General features: G+C 36.1%; 2 protein-coding genes across 2 annotated transcripts; both read left to right on the top strand.

The window, feature by feature from the left end:
* LOC148842722 (potassium channel KAT3-like) lies at positions 1 to 13,715 on the top strand. Its single transcript, XM_088958379.1, has 13 exons — positions 1 to 333; positions 4,810 to 5,025; positions 5,134 to 5,295; positions 5,894 to 5,951; positions 6,108 to 6,425; positions 6,715 to 6,954; positions 8,056 to 8,154; positions 8,234 to 8,266; positions 9,685 to 9,870; positions 10,399 to 10,476; positions 11,575 to 11,650; positions 12,505 to 12,660; positions 13,377 to 13,715. The coding sequence occupies exons 1-13, from the start codon at positions 146 to 148 to the stop codon at positions 13,478 to 13,480; spliced, it is 1,914 nt and encodes a 637-aa protein (XP_088814505.1). The 5' UTR covers positions 1 to 145; the 3' UTR covers positions 13,481 to 13,715.
* Positions 13,716 to 16,344: 2,629 nt separating this feature from the next.
* On the top strand, positions 16,345 to 21,887 carry LOC148842723 (uncharacterized). The gene is made up of 2 exons (XM_088957903.1): positions 16,345 to 16,625; positions 21,311 to 21,887. The coding sequence occupies exons 1-2, from the start codon at positions 16,345 to 16,347 to the stop codon at positions 21,885 to 21,887; spliced, it is 858 nt and encodes a 285-aa protein (XP_088814029.1).
* Positions 21,888 to 22,443: the final 556 nt, after the last annotated feature.

Consider the following 22,443-nt stretch of genomic DNA (forward strand, 5'->3'; position numbering starts at 1 on the left):
ATTCCGTAGGTGGAAATGGATTCAAAATTAAACAAGAGAGGAGAATTTAGTAGCTACTCTCTCTCTCTCTATATATATCTAGTATTAATTTCAGTTAAGCTGACCCAGATTTGTATTTTGTAAATCCGGCGGGGCTATACTGACGATGTCGACGGAGACTGAGAGCGCAACAAGGTCACCGGCGCCACTGTTGGCTCGGAGATACTCCTCGAATGGTGAAATCAAGAACTTAGCTTCCATTTCCAGCAGCTTATTGCCTGCATTCGGGACTGTCGTCGAAGGGTCTGTGCAGCTCAGAAAATATATAATCGCTCCTTATGATCGCAGATATAGGTATCATGCCCTTCTTCTCTCTCTCGGTGTCTGTCTGTCTGTTTCTCTGTTTTTTTTTAGAGTTGTGAACAAAGGTTAAGCGAAAGCATTATTTAACAACTTTCATGGGTTGAGATTTGTTTATTTTCTTTTAGGTTAAAGGTTTTCCATTGGAGGTTTGTTTTGTTTGTGTGGTAGACTGCTAGCTAGTTCTTGGGTTGGTCTCCTCTGCGTAGTCCTTAGCTAGCTTTTGCTCATCTTGTCAAAAGAAACGATATGAAGAGAGAAAAAGAAATGAAAAACCATGCCAACACATGGAGGAACACACTTGCAGATAGACAATGGATACAGATTGTTTTTACACAGAAAATCTGCATTTTATGCACATACACGAAAAACCCAAAAGGAAGATATGAATCATGAATCAAGACGGGAATTAGTCGTGGAACTACTTAGCTAGGGAGAAAATTTCAGAGAGAGAGATGTTCAATGGTAGTTCAGTTGAATTAAATTGACTTAATGGGGTTGGAGAATTGACCCCAAAACCAACTTACCATTAGTGAATATTAGCCAACTTAAATCTATTGGTTTAGATCAATTTATGGATTTGATCCATCAATCAAAAGATAGCCTATAACTAATTTTGGATAAAAAATTTAAAACAACAAAGTTAATTAATAATTGCAATAGTATTTAAAAAAATAAAATATAAATTATCTTAAACTAAAAAAATATGAAAGTTTTATCACTTTTTTATATTAAAAATTTTTAAATCAGGTCGGGTCGATTTATACATAACCAAACTGAAAATGATCCGACCTCCATGAACCGAATCCGATAAAAATAGTTGAAAACCGACCAACCCACATTAAATTGAGTTGAATTGGTAAATTTGATATTGATTGATCTTATGAACAACCCTAGAGAGAGAAAAAAGAAAGAAAACAGCGCAGGGAACCGGTGAGAAACGAATGGACGCCATGAGTCCATGACGTGTTGGATTGCTCAAGTCAAGTGGGTTCAGAAACGAATGGACGCCATTCCGGCCCCCCAAAACAGATCGAGAAAATTAAGTAGTGAGAGAAACCTCTTTAATTGGCTTTTTCACCCACTGCCTGTGCCTGAGTCTTGAATCTCTCTCTTGATAATTTGCAAAGCATGACTATGTAGAGGTATGAAGTCCAACTACTTTCATCATTTTTAACTCATTCACGTTATTACGTAAATAAAGTTTAATTTGTTTTATTCTCATTCAATACATGCACCGTTGGGTTTTTGAATTTTTCTTGCAACTATTACTGAACGTGAATAGAAAGACAGAGAGAGAGAGACGTGAATGAAGACTTTTATCTACTATTATAAAAGCACTGCAAAGTCTGCAATCCTTTTAAGGGGGTTTTCTTTTTTTAGATTTTGAGAGGGAGGAAAGTTGATCAATGGGATATTGGTTACCAAGAATCACATGCTCTTTTTTTTTAAATTTATGTGGGAACCAGAAAAATTTTATTTTCCTAGGTGGATAAGTGATACCCATCTCCTAGGTAGTTACATAATTTTCCCACCTAGGGGAAAAGTTGACAAAATAGGACAAAAATGCCTATTTTAATAATGAATTTTTATGGATAACATGGTCATTGCTTTATTTACATGAGAAAAAAAAGAATATGGGTAAATTCATTTACCTAAGTGTTTCCCAAGAAAAATTTACCCAGATAACTGCATTTACCTAGGTAAATAACTTATCAAAAAGCAAACAGTGCCTAAATTTCAACCATGCGTAAACCTGAATGAATGAAAGGAGCTAAGGCTGTGTTTGGTCTAATAAAATGTAACTTATTTTCCATCGATCAAATATGGACTGAATTATTTTCTTTAATTAATTTAGGAGATATTGAGAGAAACATCAAAATAAAACATTGACCCCTCTAGGGGTAGGGGGTATTCTACACCATGAATTTTTAGCTTTCATTTGTTTTTTATGCTTTGTTCGGTTGCAATGCAAATAAATTTGTACTGATACAAAATTATGATAGTGCAAATGATTTTAGTGTAAATTTTGACTTATTTTTGTGTCAAATTTTAGCTTATTTTATTTGATTGCAGTGCAAAATAAAATTAAATGAGAATTTGTATTTTTTTTTTCATTTACACTCTCATGCATTTGTATTAGTGCAAATAAAATTGCACTGCAATCAAACACACCTTTATCAAAAACTTGTAACCAACCAACTTGTATCATAAAAGTCCAATCAGGTGGTATTAATCAAATTTCACTTGGCTAAAGCTTTTTTCAGTATTATGTCTTATCCACCCACAGCATAGATTTTTCTCTGTTTTTTAAAATTGCCACATTGGCAAAAAAAAAAAAAAAACAAACAAACAAACAAAAACAAAAACAAAATCACGCTTTGAACTCCATTGTTTTGAAAAGCAAAAACAAGTTGGTTTTATATATATAAAAAACATTTCTGTTCTTAAAATCGTCACAATGATGTATTTTAAAATAAAAAACAACTTTGGAGTACAAATATCATATGAATTATAAAACGTTATTATTAAATGAAAATTGTTCTTTAAATCACAAATACAAGAGCATGTTTAATGTGTTTCTGTTGGAAGAACCAATTTGTTTTCAAACCAAATGTGGTTTTGACTTGCTTTGGAAACTTGCAACAAGAAAATTTTCCTGTATGATTTATAGAACATTATTAATTGATCAGATGGTAGGGCTGCAAGTCAGATTGCCTGCTTTAAAGAATTTCAGCTTCATCGGGTTCAAGTTAGGGGTTGGGGCTCATTGAAAATTAATAAATTCCCAACGAAACCTGACCCAAATTGCACCCCTACTTTGTTTTTTCAGTTTTACAAATAAAAAGTGCATATATAACTAAAAACATGTTTCCCATGTAACGGTGGCCACGAGTCTAGTTTTTCATGAGCTATTCGAGATTGGCTCGTGAAAAACTCAGCTAGACTTAATTTCAACCAAGTTTTGAGCCTAGCTCGAGCCAAATTTATAGGCCCGTTTAGTAATTAAGTCGAGTTCGAGCCTAATATAGCTTGACTCGTGAGGTTCGTGAGCCACACAACAACAATAACAACAACAACAACAATAATAATAATAAATATATACTAAAAATATTATATATATAATATTTTTATTTTTATATATACTAATAACTAATTATTATAATTCTTAATTTTTTAAATATCAAATAAAAATATTAGAAGTTTTTTACTCGAGCCGAGCTCGAGTTCAAGGTTCTAGCTCAAACCAAGCTCGAACTCGAATTTGAGCCTTATACTACCTTGGCAAGCCGAGCTCGAGCTCAAGGTTCAAACTCACCAAGCTCGAGCTCGAACTTGAGCCTTATACTACCTTGGCGAGCAGAGCTCGAACCTCGTATTATTCAACTCGGCTTGACTTGAAATCACCCCTATTCCGATGTTTTTGTTTTGAAATTTCGATAACCAATTTAATTTTAAATAAAATGATTTTGATTATTTTTAAATTCACACAAAATTTGAACCCACAAATGCAAAGAATTCGATGCTGAAATTAGCTCATTTTGTATCTATTTTGTTCACAAATTTGGAAATAGCTCTATGTTAAATTACTCTAAAGTCTTCAGTCAGTTCAAAGCTAGTCTTATCCCTCAGATCAAATTCTGCTGCCACCAGCATTCGTTAAATCTAGATATCAATCAATCATGTTCGAAGTCTTTATTTTTCATTGTTTCATGTTTTATAAAATGGGAGTCTAGATCTGCTCCTTGCCCAGTGCTTTTCACACCAACCTCACAATACGCCTATTCCGCACACCGTGAATCTTTTCCAAACTTTTTTTATGTATTGTTATTCATGGTTAGATGTTCGATCTCAATAGACATTAGAGTAGAAGAGACCTCGGGCTTTACTTTTGTTAAAATTTAAATGGGCCAGCCCAAAGCCCAAACCCAACATAGTGATAAATCAAACCTAAAGCTCGGGCCATGAATAGATATACTTGCCATCATTTTCAATCATGTGCTTTCCTGCATAGTGCAATGAATCCTAGATTTTGCCACAATGAAGGGATAATAAAGGGATGAAAATATAAAAATATATTCGAATCCAATTTGATATTGTTTATGTCCGATCCAATCAGACTATTTGAATTCAAGTTTTATCGTAAGTTGGATCTTCAGATTTGAACCAATTCCACTTGTTTTCTTAAAAAATGAATACTTATTAAAAGAAAAATAAAATATATTAATTTAAATAAAAATAAGAATAAAAATATAAGTATTTTTTAATTATTTTTGTCATATATATGTGTGTTTTTTATAAAAAATAAATAATATAATAAATTAAATAAATAACATATATGTATGATATATATCGGATCGGATAGGGGTGGTGTGAATCCGATCCGATTTCTGTCGATCCATTTGCACCCACATACCAGCAGCCATTTTGACTGTACTATTTACAAAAATAAAAAATAAAAACGCGCAGGTTGTGGCAGACGTTCCTGGTGGTGCTAGTGATATACTCAGCATGGTCATCTCCCTTCGAGCTAGCGTTCAAAAAAGTGGCGACCGGCGCTCTCTTGCCTGTTGATTTGGTGGTCGATGCTTTCTTCGCTGTGGACATTGTTATGACCTTCTTTGTAGCCTACTTGGATAAATCCACCTATCTCCTCGTCGATCATCCCAAGAAGATTGCTTCACGGTACTATATACGTGGATTCTCTGCTTGTGTCCAATTCCCATGGCACATTGGCGCTCTCTACATTTTCTCCTAGCCCTATCTATTAACTCAAACTCATCTTCATCTCAGGTACATTACCAAGTTATGGTTTCCCATGGACGTAGCTTCAACCCTGCCATACCAGGTCATTTACCGAATTCTCACCGGAAAAATGCACCACGGCGAAGTTTTTGGCTTCCTCAACTTGCTCCGGCTGTGGCGGCTCAGGCGTGTTAGCCAACTTTTCACAAGGTTAGGTATAAATGTATCATCCATTTTAATATTTGAAATGCAAATCGTTTATTCTCCTGGATTCAAGAGCTGTAGCGCCTGGAATTGGCACCGAAGACACCATTATTTTATTCAATTCAGCAGAATTTCTTGCATGCGCTATGGAATTTGAGATTTGAGAGGTTAGAGATCACTGAATAGACCCAAAGATTAAATATCAGAGTTTCCACTCTGTTTTCTAAAGACCTAGGAATGAGAAAAGATGGTTCTATTCTGCTTCTACATATGAGAATATGACTAGTAAACATAAGGGAACAGTGATTAGAATGTTTAAATCCTGGCTTTACCATCGATTCAGTATACTATGATAAAGTTCTTAAGCTCCAAAGTTTTTCTCATAGCCGTAGCCATTCATAATTGATTGATGGTTACCTTGAAGTGTTGCTCTAGGAACTTTGACGAAGCTTTTTGCCATGCTTCTTGTGCATAACAATGATGTCTATGGAGTTCTTCTGTTTTTTTTTTCCTCCTATAAACAATGTAATACAATATCAGAAAACACAAAAGAGAAGAATTTAAAGAAAAAATGGAATTCAACTATTTTACTTTTTTTCTGCAGACTAGAGAAAGACACACGTTTCAGCTACTTCTGGACAAGATACTGTAAACTCATAGCTGTAAGTACCTCTGACTTCTACTTTCTACTACTTAGCAGGCAGCCAAAATTGCACAGCCATTTGAGAGCTCCCTCTTCTCAAACACTTAAATAGATACCAAATGCAGTAGAATCTGGAATTTGATTTAATAATTTATTTGCTATTTATCGATTGCAGGTGACTCTATTTGCAGTGCACTCAGCTGGTTGCTTCTACTACTGGCTAGCCACCCATTACCCAAACAAAAGTAAAACATGGATTGGAAGTGCATTGGATGATTTTGAAAACCGTAGCATCTGGGTGGGCTATACTTATTCCATGTACTGGTCTATCGTCACCCTGACAACTGTGGGCTATGGAGATCTTCACTCACAAAATAATGGAGAGAAGGTTTTCAACATCTGCTACATGCTCTTCAACATTGGCCTCACTGCATACATAATTGGAAACATGACCAATCTTATTGTCCACAGTGCCATACGGACCTTTGTAATGGTAAGTCCTCATTCTCTTTTTCCAATGCTTGAAATAACTCCCTTTTCAGCAAGCAACCTCATCCATGGAGCCATTAGTTCCACAAAGGAGCACCACAGGGAACTCTGAATGTGTCATAAAGAGATACTAGTTCAGTTTGATTCAGAACTGATTTGCACATTCAACCGTGAAACACTGCTAATCATTCAATGCTTCATGATATCGGATATTTGCCACCATCAAAACCTCAGCTAGTTATAGTAAACAAGTACTCTCATGTTTTGAAGCAACTTGTTTTTCCCTTTTACAGAGGGATGCCATCAATGAGATTTTGCGATATGCAAGCAAGAATCGACTTCCAGAAAGCTTGAAGGAGCAGATGGTAGCAAATGTGCAACTCAAGTTCAAGACAACAGAGTTACAGCAGGAAGAAGTGCTTGAGGACTTGCCAAATGCAATAAGATCCAGCATTGCCCAACATCTCTTCCAGGGAGTTGTTGAAAATTCTTACCTTCTCAAAGGAGTTTCTCAAGATCTAATAATCCAGTTGGTAAAATAATTTCCATTCCTTTTTCATTACTTCTTTTTAGGCTGTTGTTATGGGGAATAAAACTTTTACTCTTGTTTCATTGGCAAAAGCATTTTTTTCACCACCTTTTACATGGAAACAAATACACCCTAAAGAAAAAGAAAGTGTGCATTTTTTTTTTCTGAGAAGAGAATTAGGTCATTAACCTCTCCAAGAGTCTGACAACCTCATAGAAAGTCTCCTACTCTTCTGCTGATTTCAAAATCATGATCCACACACCCTAAAGAAAAAGAAAGTGTGCATTTTTTTTTTCTGAGAAGAGAATTAGGTCATTAACCTCTCCAAGAGTCTGACAATCTCGTAGAAAGTCTCCTACTCTTCTGCTGATTTCAAAATCATGATCCACACACCCTAAAGAAAAAGAAAGTGTGCATTTTTTTTTCTGAGAAGAGAATTAGGTCATTAACCTCTCCAAGAGTCTGATAACCTCATAGAAAGTCTCCTACTCTTCTGCTGATTTCAAAATCATGATCCACACAGCAAGGTAGTATTAATGATCCTTATCCTCTTGAAGCCAATAAATTAGCGTATAAAGAGCTATTCACCATTGGACTTCTTGGAAGATTCTTTTGAAGATATATAGGAAAAAAGAAAAAAACCAATGGCCTTGAAGAAAAGACGTTATCATCTTTTGTCAGCATCATTTTCCTAAACTAGGTCACAGTTTACATATTCTCCCTTGTCACCCCAAAATAATTCTGTCCTGGACATTCCCAGTTTCAACGAATCTCAGAAGCTGCTTATCAAAGTTAAGCTTCAAAACTTTAAAGCTCTCGAGTAGCCTGGTTTATAATAGAAATTGTTTATTCATGCCCTCCTGGTCATAGTATGTGTCCTGTTGTGTATCAGCTAGTATCCCAAACAAATACATTAGATTGAGCAGCCCCCCCCCCCCCCCCACCCCCCCCCCCCACCCCCACCCAAAAAAAAAAAAAAAGCAGAAAAAGAAACTAATACATTAGCAGTAGAAGCATTAATATGAAAAAAAGTTTGGGCTACTAATTTGTAAGTGCTCCCTTTTCATTTTTTCCGTTCAGTAACTCATTGGAGTTCCTCTCACAGGTTGCTGAGATGAAAGCAGAATATTTTCCACCTAAAGTTGATATTATTTTACAGAATGAAATACCCACAGATTTCTACATCATAGCCTCTGGTGCAGTGGTATGATAGCTCCATTTTCTGACTTTTTTATACTGTTTCCTTTCTGAGATGCAGAGTCTAACTGTACATAAATCTACAGGACCTGCTGATCTACAAGAATGGAACAGAACAGGTACATACAAACCATTCCGAGTAACAACTAATTTCCTAGAGGCATGAACATAGGAACAACAAAATGGTATGGGAACATTAAAAAGAGGCTTCTACTCTAACAAAGGGTGGGTGATGACAACTTTCGTTTTCATCTTTTGATCAGAAAGTAGTAAAAAGAAATTCTGATTTACAGTAACTTATCTATAGAACTTGAAATTTTAAGCATATGAAGAATTAAATATAAAGAGTAACATGGTATTGCTGCCAAGAATTTTAATACTAGACTCAAATAGGATTTCTTTAAGATATGGAGTTAGATCAGATTACATGCATAATTGGTTACACCTCATTCACTGTTCAGCCATCATCTATTGAGTAGCTTGACAAATACATCAATATTTTTCCATAGGAGACCATAGAAGTTTAAAACATCTTTGGTTCATATAAGACATATATTAAGGAACCAATGGAAACGTTGAGCTAAAACAAATACTCACTTTGACTGAATTAACAGCATGCAGCATGCCTCCAATCCACATATTTGCATATCAGTGTCATAGGCAGGTTAGTTATTGATACCAATTCAGATAGAAACAGAGGCATATTTTCCAAGGAAAATGAGGATGGAGAAGCAAGGGGTTTACATTTCTATTCATGTAATCTTAACATTTAAACATGGTATATTCTAGTAACAAAATTCTTAGAAGCTTCAGGATATGACATTTAAATATATTGTATTATAGTAACAAGATTATTTATAGTTTTTGAGATAAAATGATCTAAATAATGAGGAATAGAGATGCAAGCGGATTGGATCGGATTTGAATCAGGGTATATCCGCATCCGATCCAACATTGTTTATGTCAGATCTGAAGATCCGATAGGATCTGATAGGCCTTGATTTGAATTCAAATCCTATCGATAAGTCGGATCTTTGGATCTGATCTGATCCGACTTGTTTTCTTTGAAAATTAATAAATTATTAAAAGAAAAATAAAATATACAAATTTAAATAAAGGAAAAACAAAAAGTACAACTATTTTTCAATTATTTTCATCATATATATACATGTTTTTAATAAATAAATAAATTATATAACAAATTTATAAAAATACAATATAAATAATATATTTATAAATAAAAAAATAACATATATATATGTATTATATATATTTATATTTATAAATATAGGGGGAATCTGATTCCGATCCAAAGATTCGAATAGGGATGATCCGAATTCAACCAAATAGGATTGGATCGGATCATTATCCGATCCATTTGCACCCCTAATGAGGAATAGAGAACTAGCATGTGAAGTGTCCCTATGTAAAATACATCTAAATTGTGGAATCACATAATGCAAATGAAGGTAACTCTGGAAGCCAGAGCTTTGTGTTTTTTCGCATAATGCAATCTAAATTGTTGTGAACTTTTCAGGTTCTTTCAAAATTAGGACCTTCAGACATGGCAGGAGAAATTGGGGTAATTTTCAACGTTCCACAACCTTTCATAGTGAGAAGCAAGAGACTTTCTCAGGTCATCCGAATAAGTCATCAACACTTCAAGCAAATTGTGCAGCCACATATTGAAGATGGAAAAACAATTATCTCTAATTTCATTCAGGTTTGGACTTTGAGGAAAACAAATGGTCTAGAGTATTAGATTCGTTGTTTTAAGTCAATGTTTTACCAATATAATGTTCCATGTTTTTCAAATTCCAAAAAAAAAAAAAGAAAAGATTGCAAACCACCCTATACGAAAATGACAGAAAAACCCACAGACTATTTTCATGGCAGTTTCCTATGCTCCTCCTTCATAAAACAAATAAAAGAATTCAAACAATTGGCATGATTATACTCAAGTAAATAGTCATATGTTTTACCATTAAAGGAAACCAACATGATGGAAGGCCATGTTCAATGTAATCGATTTCAAGTGATCTCAAATCCAAAGGTCATACCTTCAGTCTCCTTTTCTTTCAACCTTAAAAGGAACTGAATGTTTCATTCTAAAATATTTTATCTATACTTATGCATATTACATCAAAATAAGCACAGCCTTGGGGTAAATGTTTTTGGTTTTCAGGTCACATAATTTCCAACTTCGCATCTTGTGCATTTTGCCCTATAATACTAACCCCTCTATGTTCAGTATTTGAAGGGATTAAAAAGAGAAATATTGGATGAAATGCCATTTATAACAGAAGAGCTGGTTGACCTGAATAATAAGGTTAGTCTTCATCTCCAACCAGGAATTAATTTGTCACAAATGGTAAATTTTTGAATGAGTATCTGTAACTGTATATCTACCTCTATGTGGGTGCAAGTGTTTATTTACATGCCTGTGTATGAGATCGAGAGAGAGAGAGAGAGAGAGAGTGTAAAAGAATAGAGCATGCTAGTTTTCTTGAAGTAAAATTATTATAATATATAATTCCATTTTAGTTTCTTTAACTTAATTTAATCTGAGTCCTCAGAAGAAGAAATTGAGGGCCATATCTTCTAAAGGTACTCAATCTTTAAAGGGGCTCTTTCCCATTGAACATGAAATTCACTGATCAAATATTTATAGCTTTTTCACAACATTAATGTCATAATATTTTTACGTTTTGGTTGCCAAATGCAGTAAGAACTTGAGCATGGACATATATCTGTTCCTTGAGTACTAATTGCAACCTCACATTCCACACATACAAATAAACAGCCATAATAACATTCACAAAAAACCTCAAAATAGAGGCATGCAGATATGTTTTCATCAACTATTACACTTACATCATTTTTGTCATGTATGAAATCATACATTCTGTTGTTTGAAAGGAGAGTAGGAACAATTTTCTTATAATAGGGTCATCATCATCATCAAAGCCTTTTCCTAATTATATGGGACTGGCTACATGAATCCTATTCTGCAATTCCATTCTGTTCAATCCTATATCCACTGTTAAATTATGAACCTTTAAATCATTTCTCACTATTTCAACCCATGTCCCTTTCGTCTTGCCCCTAGATCTTCTAGCCCCTTCAACTTATAACAGATCAATACTTCTTACTGGTGCTGTAGATGATCTTCTCTTCATGTGCCCAAACCATCTTAATCTACTTTTCCTCATTTCATCACCTATTGGAGCTACTCCTATTTTCCTTTCAATAAGTTTATTTCTGATCCTGACTTTTTTAGTTTTCCGACTCATCCATCTCACTGTTCATCTATACTTATTTAGTGAGATGCTTGTTGTTTTGTCATGCCTAATATGCATATTAGTATCTTTCTGCACATTAAAGCTACCAGTATGATGTGGTGATGATAACTATGTTCCCTATGCAGGAAACAGCATCTGGAGAGGAAATAAGAGACCATGAAGCATCAGTACTAAGTTGTGATGGAGATGCCAACTTAGAAGGTTCTATGTTCCCATGTTTTATTAATTGCTAAACAATGTCCATGAACATTATGTGGGCTGTGTACATGTTTGTATGGAAAAGGCAAATTTGTATGTGGGTTGTCAGTTGATATCATAAGTTGTTTGGTCATTGAAAAACACTAACCTAGGATGAGATTTCTCCAAATGAAAAATGATTATCAATGCAAATGAAGAACATGATGCCATTGTTCTTGTCATGTCCTTGAGCTGAGAACTTTTTCTTAGATTGATAACATTGACATACCCAAGTCCAAACAACAGCCACACTGACTTTACTGGTTAAGAAAAAAAAAACAGCGACTTCAGAATGTGATCATGTTAAGCTGGACATAATTCAGATCACTGCAATGGTAAGCTCAATAAATGTAGAGAATCCTGTTTAGTTTAAGAGCAAAAGCTATGAAGAATGGAAGTACAAATCTGGTTATGTAGAGAACCCTGTTTAGTTGAATGGATCTTAATTCATGAAAGGTATTGTTTTAAGAGACACCAATTTGTACTTGCTTACCTATAAATATATATTTATACATATAATGATATATATATATATATATATATATATATATATATCATTATATGTAAATATATATTTATAGGTAAGCAAGTACAAATTGGTTATATATGTATCCCAACTATATATATATATATATTAGCAATAAATAATGTATAAATATATTTTAGATATGTTATATGTATTATTTTATATTTAACTTTGTTTTTTAATTCAGTTTTTAATTGTACAAGTATTCCTAAATAAATAGTTGTCTTTCTCAATTTTCGTGTGTAAAATAAAAGTCAAAGATTATTTACAAACTATACCTACTATTTTGCAGGAACAGCAACACCTTCTCACCCGTGTTCAATCAGATTACCCATGAGGTTGGTAATATATGGCCATCATCCAAACGAAGCTAACAATATGGAAGGCAGCAAGATGGGAAAACTCATTCATTTGCCTGACTCGATGGAAGACCTTCTAAGATTAGCAGGTACAAGCTTGTTACCTCCCATAAATTTCTTAAACATTAGCTATAAATATCTCCATAGTTTAACATGAAATTTCCTCAGCAGACCATTCAGATTTAAATTCAAAGTCATTATGAATGAAAAATGAAAATTAAAATTAACTTATGAAGTGAATAATAGAACTAGATATTACTACACTTATCAGAGTAGAATGATAAAATCATTATGGGAAAACTAATAGCAAAAGAAAAATGTATGAATTTTCTCAGCAGACAATCAGATTTAAATGAATGGGTGTCATCTATTCATGGGAAAAAACTCAATAGCTAGGTACACACATGCACTGTCTTGTAGAAGTAGAACTAACCACTTCGATGTTTATCAAAAGAAAATGACACATTAATATTTGAACTTGACCATTAGAAAACCCAAAAAGTAATTTAAATAAATAAATAAATATATATATATATATATATATTAATTAGCAAAGTATTTTGACATGATACTTGAATTATGTTTTGTTACAAATTAAAAAAAAATTAAAAGAAACTAATGGTACATGGTTCACATCAATTGCAAACTGTAAGACACCAAATTTCTCAAAAAAAAATCCGAGATATAGAACATAGCATTCACATGACATGTATAGTCAATGAGCTCGTAAAGGAGGAAAATAAATGAAAAGTCTGGTTGCCAGGTAAAAGGCCTTACTTTTTATTTTCAAATGCCTTGGATGCAGAGAAGAAGTTTGGGAAAAGAGGGAGTAAAGTTCTCATGGCTGATGGCTCAGAAGTGGAAGATTTGAATGCCTTAAGAGACGATGATCACCTGTTCATTTTTTGAAGAACGGATGATTTTTCACTAATGTCAACCTCTGTATACTTGGTTATGTACAAGTGGCAATGTAAATTAACATCGTAATAAGCTATGAGATGCATAAAATATAAATATAGAGGAGAAAAGGTTCAATCATGTAATAATAGAATGAAGTGATACCTATTCATATGTATTTGGGTAACTATAAAAATGTCATACTTTGTCAGTTATGATCTTTAAAGACATCTTATACAATTTAAAAGCATTGTACTAAGCAGAAAAGGTGAAGTTTACAGCTATCATCCGATATCTCTGTAGCTGAACATATCTAAAAGAGTACATGCTACTCTTGGAAATGATCCTTCTCTTCATGGAAGATTTTCTTCTTAATAGAAGATTCTTTGCACTTCTCCTTCTCTTCCACTATTCCAGTATAGCTTGATGCATTTCACTGTTAAGGATCACTGTGTAACGCTCCTCCAACTCCCAAAAAAAAAAAAAATTGTTTATTTTTCTTTTAAAAAAAATCTATGATAGACCCAAAAGAAAATTTGGCCCCCCAAAAGAAAATTCCTAGCTCCGCCACTGTCATCATCTAAGCCTTGTCCCAACTATATGGGATTGGTTACATGAATCCTGTTTCACCATTCTGTTCTGTTCAGTGCCATGGACGCTTAATCATTTCTTATTACTTGTCCTTTTCAATCTGCCCCTAGCTCTTCTAGCCCTCCAACTAGTAACAAGTCATTTCTTATTACCTATAACATAAAAGTGATTTATGTTTTAACAGTGAAAGATTATTGCCTGATGAATAGGGTAGGAAATGGAAGTGATTTAATTAGTCAAACTAAAATTGGGAAAAGAAAAGAGATAGCAATGCACTATATTTGATTTATTGGCTTTCAGTGCAATTGTTTTCAAGACGAATCTCGTCTCTTTTTAAATGGGCAAGGACAACTACTTGATCTAAAGCAACTACTTCATTCCTAAGCCACATTAGTTAGCATATGTACATGGCTGATATATGTAGTATCTTCCGAGGCATTATAGCTGTATGTTATAAGACTGTAAAATGCTCACATGCCAAATGGGAGAATCATAACTACCAAATCTGCAAGTAGATCTCCAATTCCAACTATAAACAGATTTCAAGTTCTTCCCCAGTCTTATCAAAGTGGAATCATATGAACAGAATAATTATCCGTCTTTCTGAGCAATCTGACTGACCAATTAGATAGTAAAGAATGGCTGTTCTGTAAACATCCAGTGGCAAACTGATTTATTATATACATACATGCATTCACATTATGTAAATATGTGTGTGTCACTTCATACAGATTTATCGGCATTGCAATCTTTGATCCTTCACCAACTTGACTATGATCATTGAGTAGGAAAAAGTGACAAACTTTCATTCTCTACTACTCTAAAAACGGCCATTACCCAATATTGGTCCCTACTATTTGGGGTCTTGGGAGGGGTGCCCTGGATGCTGTCCTGAACCATGGCATTTTTTTCGCACAAAGTAGCCTCTTCCTGACTCAAACCCATCTTCTCATTCTTGTCAGCCGAGATTTTATCATTACTCCGAGGACCCTTCTCTATTTCTTTTGAGTGGAAGGTATAAAGGGATCAAAAACCTCCCATGACGTTTCTGACAATCATAAAAACCTCCCCTCTATTTTTAAAAAATTCAACAAATACCTCCCTTCCGTCAAGGACCAAGACAGAAAACGTTAAGAGATGATTATTTTTTAAAATACCTATTTTACTTTTTTACGAATTAATGTGCATCTGTCTTTACTAAATAGCCCTGTCTCAGCAACTCTATGCTCGAACACTGTTGATCTTCTTCCTTACGACTCACAGCGGCAGAACGACAGTACACCTCCCTCCAACCTTCCCTCTTATTTAATGGGTGGGCAGCCATGGCGGCAGATGGATGACAATGTCAAACGTCTAAGGATGGCACTGGAAATTTCGTTCAGCAACGGGAACGGTACTCTGTTTTCTTGTTCATTACAGGAAAAAGCACCTGTAATGGGTGGGCAACCATGCTTCCTCCAGGGTGGGCAACCATGTAATGGGGAATTTTGTTCATTACAGGGCTAGCACCAAAGTTGATAGCCCTTGTTGGCTCAGATCCAAATAACCGATCACCAAACTGGTTAGCTCTTCTATATATATGCGATCCGCTTCACCAAGATAGACGTTTTGCTCCCCCATCCTCCCTTATCTCTACTCTATCGATCATCACCATGTCTCAGTTTGTTGCTTTGTGCAACGAACTGCCCTTAAAGATTGCTCATCTTACCATTCAGAAACAGAAGACCAAACTCAATTCCAAAGTGACAACCATGCCTTAGGAGGGCTCCTCCACTCTTAATTCATGTTCCATCAAAACCGTCATGGTTTTAATCCAAGAAAACCACTCCTTGGATCACATGCTAGGGTGGATGAAGTCCATCAACCCTGAAATTGATGGTATCACTGGGAAAGAATACAACTTGATCTCTGCAACGGATCCCAACTCGGAACGGGTTTACTTTGGGAATCAATTGGAGTACGTCGACCCTGACCCTGCTCACTCGTGTCAGGCAATTTACGAGCAGGTTTTTGGTGTTCCATGGGGACAGTAGTCATCATCGGTTAATAAAGGCGGCATTGCGACGACGATGAACAGATTTGCACAGCAGGCAGAGAGCGTAGAGAAGGGGTTGTCGGAGACGGTGATGAATGGGTTTAACCCGGAAGTAATACCGGTATACAAGGAGTTTGTGTCGTAGTTTGCAGTGTGTGATAGGTGGTTCGCATCGCTTCCCAGTTCAGCGCAGCCAAACCAGATATTCATGCACTTTGCAACGTCGCACGGATATATCAGTCACGATACTATGAAGCTGATCCAAGGGTTCCCACAGAAGACCATATTTGATTCTTTGGATGACGCCGGTTTATCTTTTGGGATATATTACGCCAACCTTCTACAGGTAAGCAAGCTTTCCATTGCACCAATGCCCAGTAAGGTCTTTTGTACCCATGCTTCCTCCTGTAATGAACGAGAAAACAGAGTATCATTCCCATTGCTGAACGAAATTTCCAGTACCATCGTTGAACGTCTGACATTATCATCCATTTGCCGCCATGGTTTCCCACCCATTAAAGAAGGGGGAAGGTTGGAGGGGGAGTGTATTGCCATGCCGCTGTGCGTGAGGAAGATGATGAATAGTGTTCGAACATATTATGGAGCTGTTGAGATAGCGTTATTTTAATAAAAACATATGCACATAAATTCATAACAGGGTAAAATAGTTAATTTGAAAAAATTGATCATCTCTTTAACGTTTTCCGTAACTTAAGTATTTGTTAAAATTTTTAAAAATATAGGAAAGTTTTTGCTAAAGTAAAATATAAGGAAAGGTTTTTATAATTGTCAGAAAATTCATAGGAGGTTTTTGTATTTTACCCTAGGAAATAATTTTGTTGTGTAAGAAACCTAGTTTTTCATAACTTGTACACGTATTCAGGGAAGGAGGACTCACAAAACTGCCAATTACACCTTTTGGCGAAAAAATAATAATTTTAGGTTTGAATTCCAGAAACATTTATGTTTTAATTAGATCACCAAAATCAAAAGAAGCAGAACTGTTTTGCTAGAGAATTGGATCTTAAGAAATAAGAAATCTGCAGAACTCAAATTTTCTAGAAGAATTTGTTTAAATATTCAAGAAATTTTAAACTTTCAAGAGAGTCGATCTTTAACCAAAAAGTAACATTTGTCAATATATTTTGAAAATAAAAAAGGATAAATTACATAATCACCCCGTACTTAGGGTTTAGTAATACTTACCACCCCATACTTTGTTTTGTGACAACCCCCAACTTCTAGATTCCAGCACTTTACCCCCTGATCCACCAACGGGGTTGATGATGAAAGTAAAACTACTAAATAGCCTATTTAAGATTCTAAAGGTTGACAACAACAAGCATCAATATGATAAAAATAACCATTCTAAAGCATAAATCGTTAGGCATTAATGAACTAATCATTCTCAAGGCGTTCTCAAGATGAACTTTATTGAAAGACTTGAGGGAAATGTGTGAGAACTAGTGTGTGAGTTTGGGATTTTAGAAAAATTAGGTTAAATGGGCAAAATGACCTGGGATTCATGCCACTTTATATATTGTCTTCTGAATTAAAATTTATCTAACCTTTATTTTATTTTTTTAGTGTATACATAGAAGCAAAACAGGATTGGAATGTATACACAAAGTTTATCTTAGCATGTGAAGCCCTTTTCTTTCCTTTGGATGATTTTCCTAGTTTTTTTTTTTATGAATGAAAATAATTTATTAATCCATAAATTAAGCCAATACAGGAAACCTATGAAGAGGCACGAGTTGTTACATCTGCTGCTAAAGTATTTACTGATCTTTTCACCCCAAAGAGGTAACTGTCATATTTCTTGTGTGCCAGTTGACTTTCTTCAATAAGTCTCTATATCACCATATAGCTGAAGCTGGTTCTGTCAGCCATCCCACAACAATTTTGGAGTCTCCAATTATCAAGATGATTTTCCTAATTAGCCCATAAGATTTGCACAGAACATTTTAGAGCCCGTTTAGGAGGGTAACAGCTTTGGTTGAGTCTGGATCTACTCCTTACAGAATGCTCCACACACCGATTTTACAGCACGTCTCAACTGCATATTGGGAATATCTCCCATACTTGTGTGTTATCATTCATGGGAGATATCTCTAATACACAGTGGGTTGTGCCTCTGAGGTTGGTGTGGGGTGCACTCTGTGACGAGCAAATCCCAATTCGCTTTGATCGAGCTGCGTAGACTGAACCTCTTTAAAGAAGCTACTAAAATTGGTTTCACCAAGAAGTTGATTTACTAGCTTAAGTGTTGAAGTCAGGGCACTTAAAATCTAAAAATACAGCTGAAACTTTGAATGCATAATTACTTGAGAAAAGCTCCAATTCTAGGTAAATCCAAGGTTCAAAGTATGATACGTATCGGCTGATATGTATCATGCCGATGGCTTCCCGATACGTCCTTTCAGGGGTTGTATCGGGTCATCCACTAGTTCAGAGGGTAGCTGGGCTTTATACCGACCCCTCTGAACTGATTTCAAAAAAAGTAAGTAAAACCTAAAAAAGAAACTACTGATACCCGGTGTATCGGGCATATTTGGGTAAATCTAGGACAAGGGAGTGAATTCAGGGGTGAGGGCCAATCCAAAGTGAAGGATGTGTTTGATTGATAGGAGCCGAAACTGGAAAGTGGAAAGTAAGACCTAATTCTATCAAAGTCCATTTCTTTCACATTTTGTATGCAAGGGTATACTAATTTGACAAAACTTCAGATCCAGAAAGTAGGGGATTCACTTTTCTGTTTCTGCCAATCCATAAGAGAATTCTTTATGACCATGTTTTCTTTCTTTCACCGTCAGCATGGTCAGGGGCCTCAGGGCCCAGATGTGTTTCCTTTTGTTATCCTCTGTTCATGGATCCAAAAGCCCTTGTCAGGTGTTCAATTTAATCACCTTTCTTGGGCTTCTTTCAGACAGTTGATATCACTCAGAAAATCTCGAATAAATAGTGGCTAACCTATCTGACGGAAAGCTGAGGTTGGCAGTTGGGCAAATCACCAGTCCTCACCATATAGCACAAATGGGTCAATGTGACAAGAGGTCCAAATGACCTGATTACCAGAACTCTTTAAGCAGTGTTTGCTTCCATTCACGAAAAGTGAAATATTTTGCCTTAACTGTAAAAGGGGCATAAGTATAGCCGAAATATTTGAGTGGAAAATTTCCACCCAAACAAACCGAGCCGAAGGGAATCAGGTACAGTAAGTCAATAAAAAAACCAGGATTGTTGACCCTTTCCTTGGGAACCAGGTGAGGTCTGGTTTAGGTCGTTTTAGGAATTAGGGCTGCAGACAGATCCGATCTAATTGGATATACTCATCCGTGACCCAGTAGCTGAAGCCACATCGGTGTCAATGTTTTAAAAACCGATCTGGAACCGGAAGCGCTTAGGCCACCAGTTTCTGGGCCATTTCAATTTTTTAAAATAAAAATGACCAAAAATAATTGTCTAGGTCTAATAGGTCAATGGTTCGTTCGTTGGGGTCAATGGATTGCTGACCAAATTAACATTTTTTTGCTAAAAGATGGGCTAAGTGTGAAACAGAACAAGTTGCCTAAATAGTTCCCAGACCAAATGGTCCAACTGTCCGGATCAACAACAGTTCAAAAATCATGCTTGGTGCCTCTCATCCAAATATGGAGGTGAGGAATCAAGGGATAGAGACAGAGCAGGGTGCACCTGAGGACCTTACCCTACCACGGAGAGTATGCAGTTATGCATGTTTGATTGATAAATATTTAGATTTAACTTGAATCTTATCGGATAAGAGGGGTGAATCCATATTTGATCCAATTATAAAGGAATTGAACTTGGATCACCTTTAACCGGATCAAATTCGACATGGAATTCAAAATTCCAAGAAACCAATACCCTAACATTATACACCTATCAGTTCAGCATGTTGTGGGTTTGGATTTTGGACCCAAAGATGTGTAGCCACTGCTGAACAACTGATCCTGACCACCCAATTTGTGGGTTCGAACCATATTGAATGATTGAGGCCCTCTGATCAACAAGACTGAGTGCGTCCTCCAGTCCCATTGGGTCTCACCAATGTGCAATGTATCACAAATTCTAAGCCACAACTAGTCAATCGTTTCTAAAGATGGGAAAAAAAAATTGACTGTCTACATTCAACAGCCTGTGCTCCACAGGGTCCTCCCTGTCCCACTCCCACTCCCATTCCCACTCCAATTCCCCTCTAATAATTCGGTCCATACCCTAATCTCCCCCAATTGGAGCTTGATGAAGAAGGCAAAATCATGTCATCTCATTGAAGGAAATGATTGAACTTTTCCCCCCACCTCAACGGCTCAACCACCCCCCCCAAATGCTTCCAAATTCCAACCCACTATCAGTTCGTACCCTTCAAAGTCCCCTGATGGCTGATTCTGATAAAGGGAATTACACCTTCTAGAGCAACCTACCATAATAAGTAGTCTCTTGATCTCTGATTCCCTGAATCTCTCAATCTATCAGTCTGAGTGAAAACTGATTTCTGTAGATAAACAATAAAATAAAGTATTATTATATCATAGCTTTAATCACCAATAACTATGCAAATAATGGTGTCAAAGCATGCAATACCATTTAATTCGGTAGTTTGTGAGTCACCAAATCAGGCCTCTTTCATTAATATCAGCCCTTGTGAATGGCTTCAGTTATCTTAATTATTGAAATCTTAAATAGTTGGCTAAAGTGCTAAAATGCAAGTCAAGTGAATTCCTTTACAAACCAATACAATCATGAAATATTAGCACTGAAGCAACCAAAAGCTCTAATTAAAATTCAAACCAATGTGACCATAGCTGAGACCAAAGGACTCAGACTGACAGACACTCTATCTCTACTCTTTCCTCTGTTCTTCCCACAATGCCAAGAAGAACGGCACAGGTCTTTGAATCAGTTCAAGTGATGAGTACAGCCGAAATCTTTAGGGAGTCCATCAGGGTTTTACTTCTGCATCCAACCCATTTCCACTCTATCTCGATCTTCCTCTTTTCGCCTCTCCCATTTTCCTTCTTCATCTCCCACTTCCTCGTTCATCAATTTCCTACAATACCGCCCTCCACAATCAGACTAACAAGAAAGTTATTTGGACACAATGGAGCTCAACCCCTAGTTAGACTCCTCTCCGAGACCATTGTTCACATCATCATTTGCTTCCCTTCTTCTGTAACTTTCTCTCTCCTTGGAAGAGCTGCCACTGTGCAAGCAGTTTCAGACAGTTACAATGGGATCAGCCTCAATGGAAGAAGGCTGTTTATGAGAAGTGGGCTTGCCTGGGTGAAGCTTCTCCACACATGTTTCTGGGAGTTCTTCATTGCAATTAGCCTCTTTGGTGTTTTGGTTGTCAGCTTGGTAATAGTACCCAAGATCTTGTTTGCATGTGGGGTTTGTTCAATGGTGCTTGGGTTTTGGGGTGTCATAGGGCTTCTGGGAATACCCTTCTGTGTGGGGTTTGCACACATTACGGTTGTGGGGAACTTGGCAAGGGTTTTGTCTGTGTTAGAGAACGAGTGTTATGGGTTTGCGTCATTGATGAAAGCCAAGAGTCTAATAGAAGGAAGGAGACAAACAGCCCTACTGATGACTTTGTTTAATAATGTGGGCTTGAGACTAGTTGAATGTCTCTTTGAGTTTAGGATGTGCAAAGGGATGAGTGTCTGGGAGGGCCTGATGTTAGCTTCCATGTACTCTTTGGTGCTTGTCTTGGACACTGTTATGAATGTTGTTTTCTACTATACATGTAAATCACTAAACTTTGATGTTTGATGTACTTGAATCACCGAGGAAGAGAAGGTTCGGATGAAGCTGCACAGCCCAGGACAAGATTAGTTGCTTCCGGAGTCTTGTTCATCAACCAAAACTCATACAGAGAAAACATACATTTTTTTGTGGTTTAAGTGGATTTTCTTTCAAAATATGTAATCAAAGAGTGAGGCCATTTTTATTCGCCCCACATATCTCTAAAACTAGAAGTTTCTAGTTGGTTTGAAGGGTTATCCAATTCTTCTTCTTCTTCTTCATGGTGCTGAGAGTTCAAAATTCAAAAGCTACAATTGGTCGAGTATCTAGTTCTGACTACCGAGATCTCCCCAGTATTATGAAGTAAAGAGATATGTTTGAGGATCTGAAACCACACAATAAATCAATCATCGCAACCCCAATAATTTTTTTTGTAAATACGTTCTCAACTTCTCAGGGATCCAATACTGCACCATGAATCAATGAAGCAAGGGAAAGAGATATTTTGGTACATATAGTACTCCTGCTGGATCGCAGGTTTGCAGCCTGTGACAATTTCTAATGGTAGTTTCCCACTTTCCCT

The sequence above is a fragment of the Nelumbo lutea genome, chromosome 8, assembly GCF_056320005.1.
Source record: "Nelumbo lutea isolate HS-2025 chromosome 8, American lotus-T2T, whole genome shotgun sequence".
NCBI lineage: Eukaryota > Viridiplantae > Streptophyta > Magnoliopsida > Proteales > Nelumbonaceae > Nelumbo > Nelumbo lutea.

Excerpts from the sequence above, each read along its gene's own strand:
- LOC148842722 (XM_088958379.1), top strand. The coding sequence starts at position 146 with ATGTCGACGGAGACTGAGAGCGCAACAAGGTCACCGGCGCCACTGTTG. Across the intron at positions 5,026-5,133 it reads CCCAAGAAGATTGCTTCACG|GTACATTACCAAGTTATGGT; the intron begins GTACTATATACG and ends TCTTCATCTCAG. Across the intron at positions 6,426-6,714 it reads CCATACGGACCTTTGTAATG|AGGGATGCCATCAATGAGAT; the intron begins GTAAGTCCTCAT and ends TCCCTTTTACAG.
- LOC148842723 (XM_088957903.1), top strand. The coding sequence starts at position 16,345 with ATGAAGCTGATCCAAGGGTTCCCACAGAAGACCATATTTGATTCTTTG. Across the intron at positions 16,626-21,310 it reads CCCATTAAAGAAGGGGGAAG|AGCTGCCACTGTGCAAGCAG; the intron begins GTTGGAGGGGGA and ends TCTCCTTGGAAG.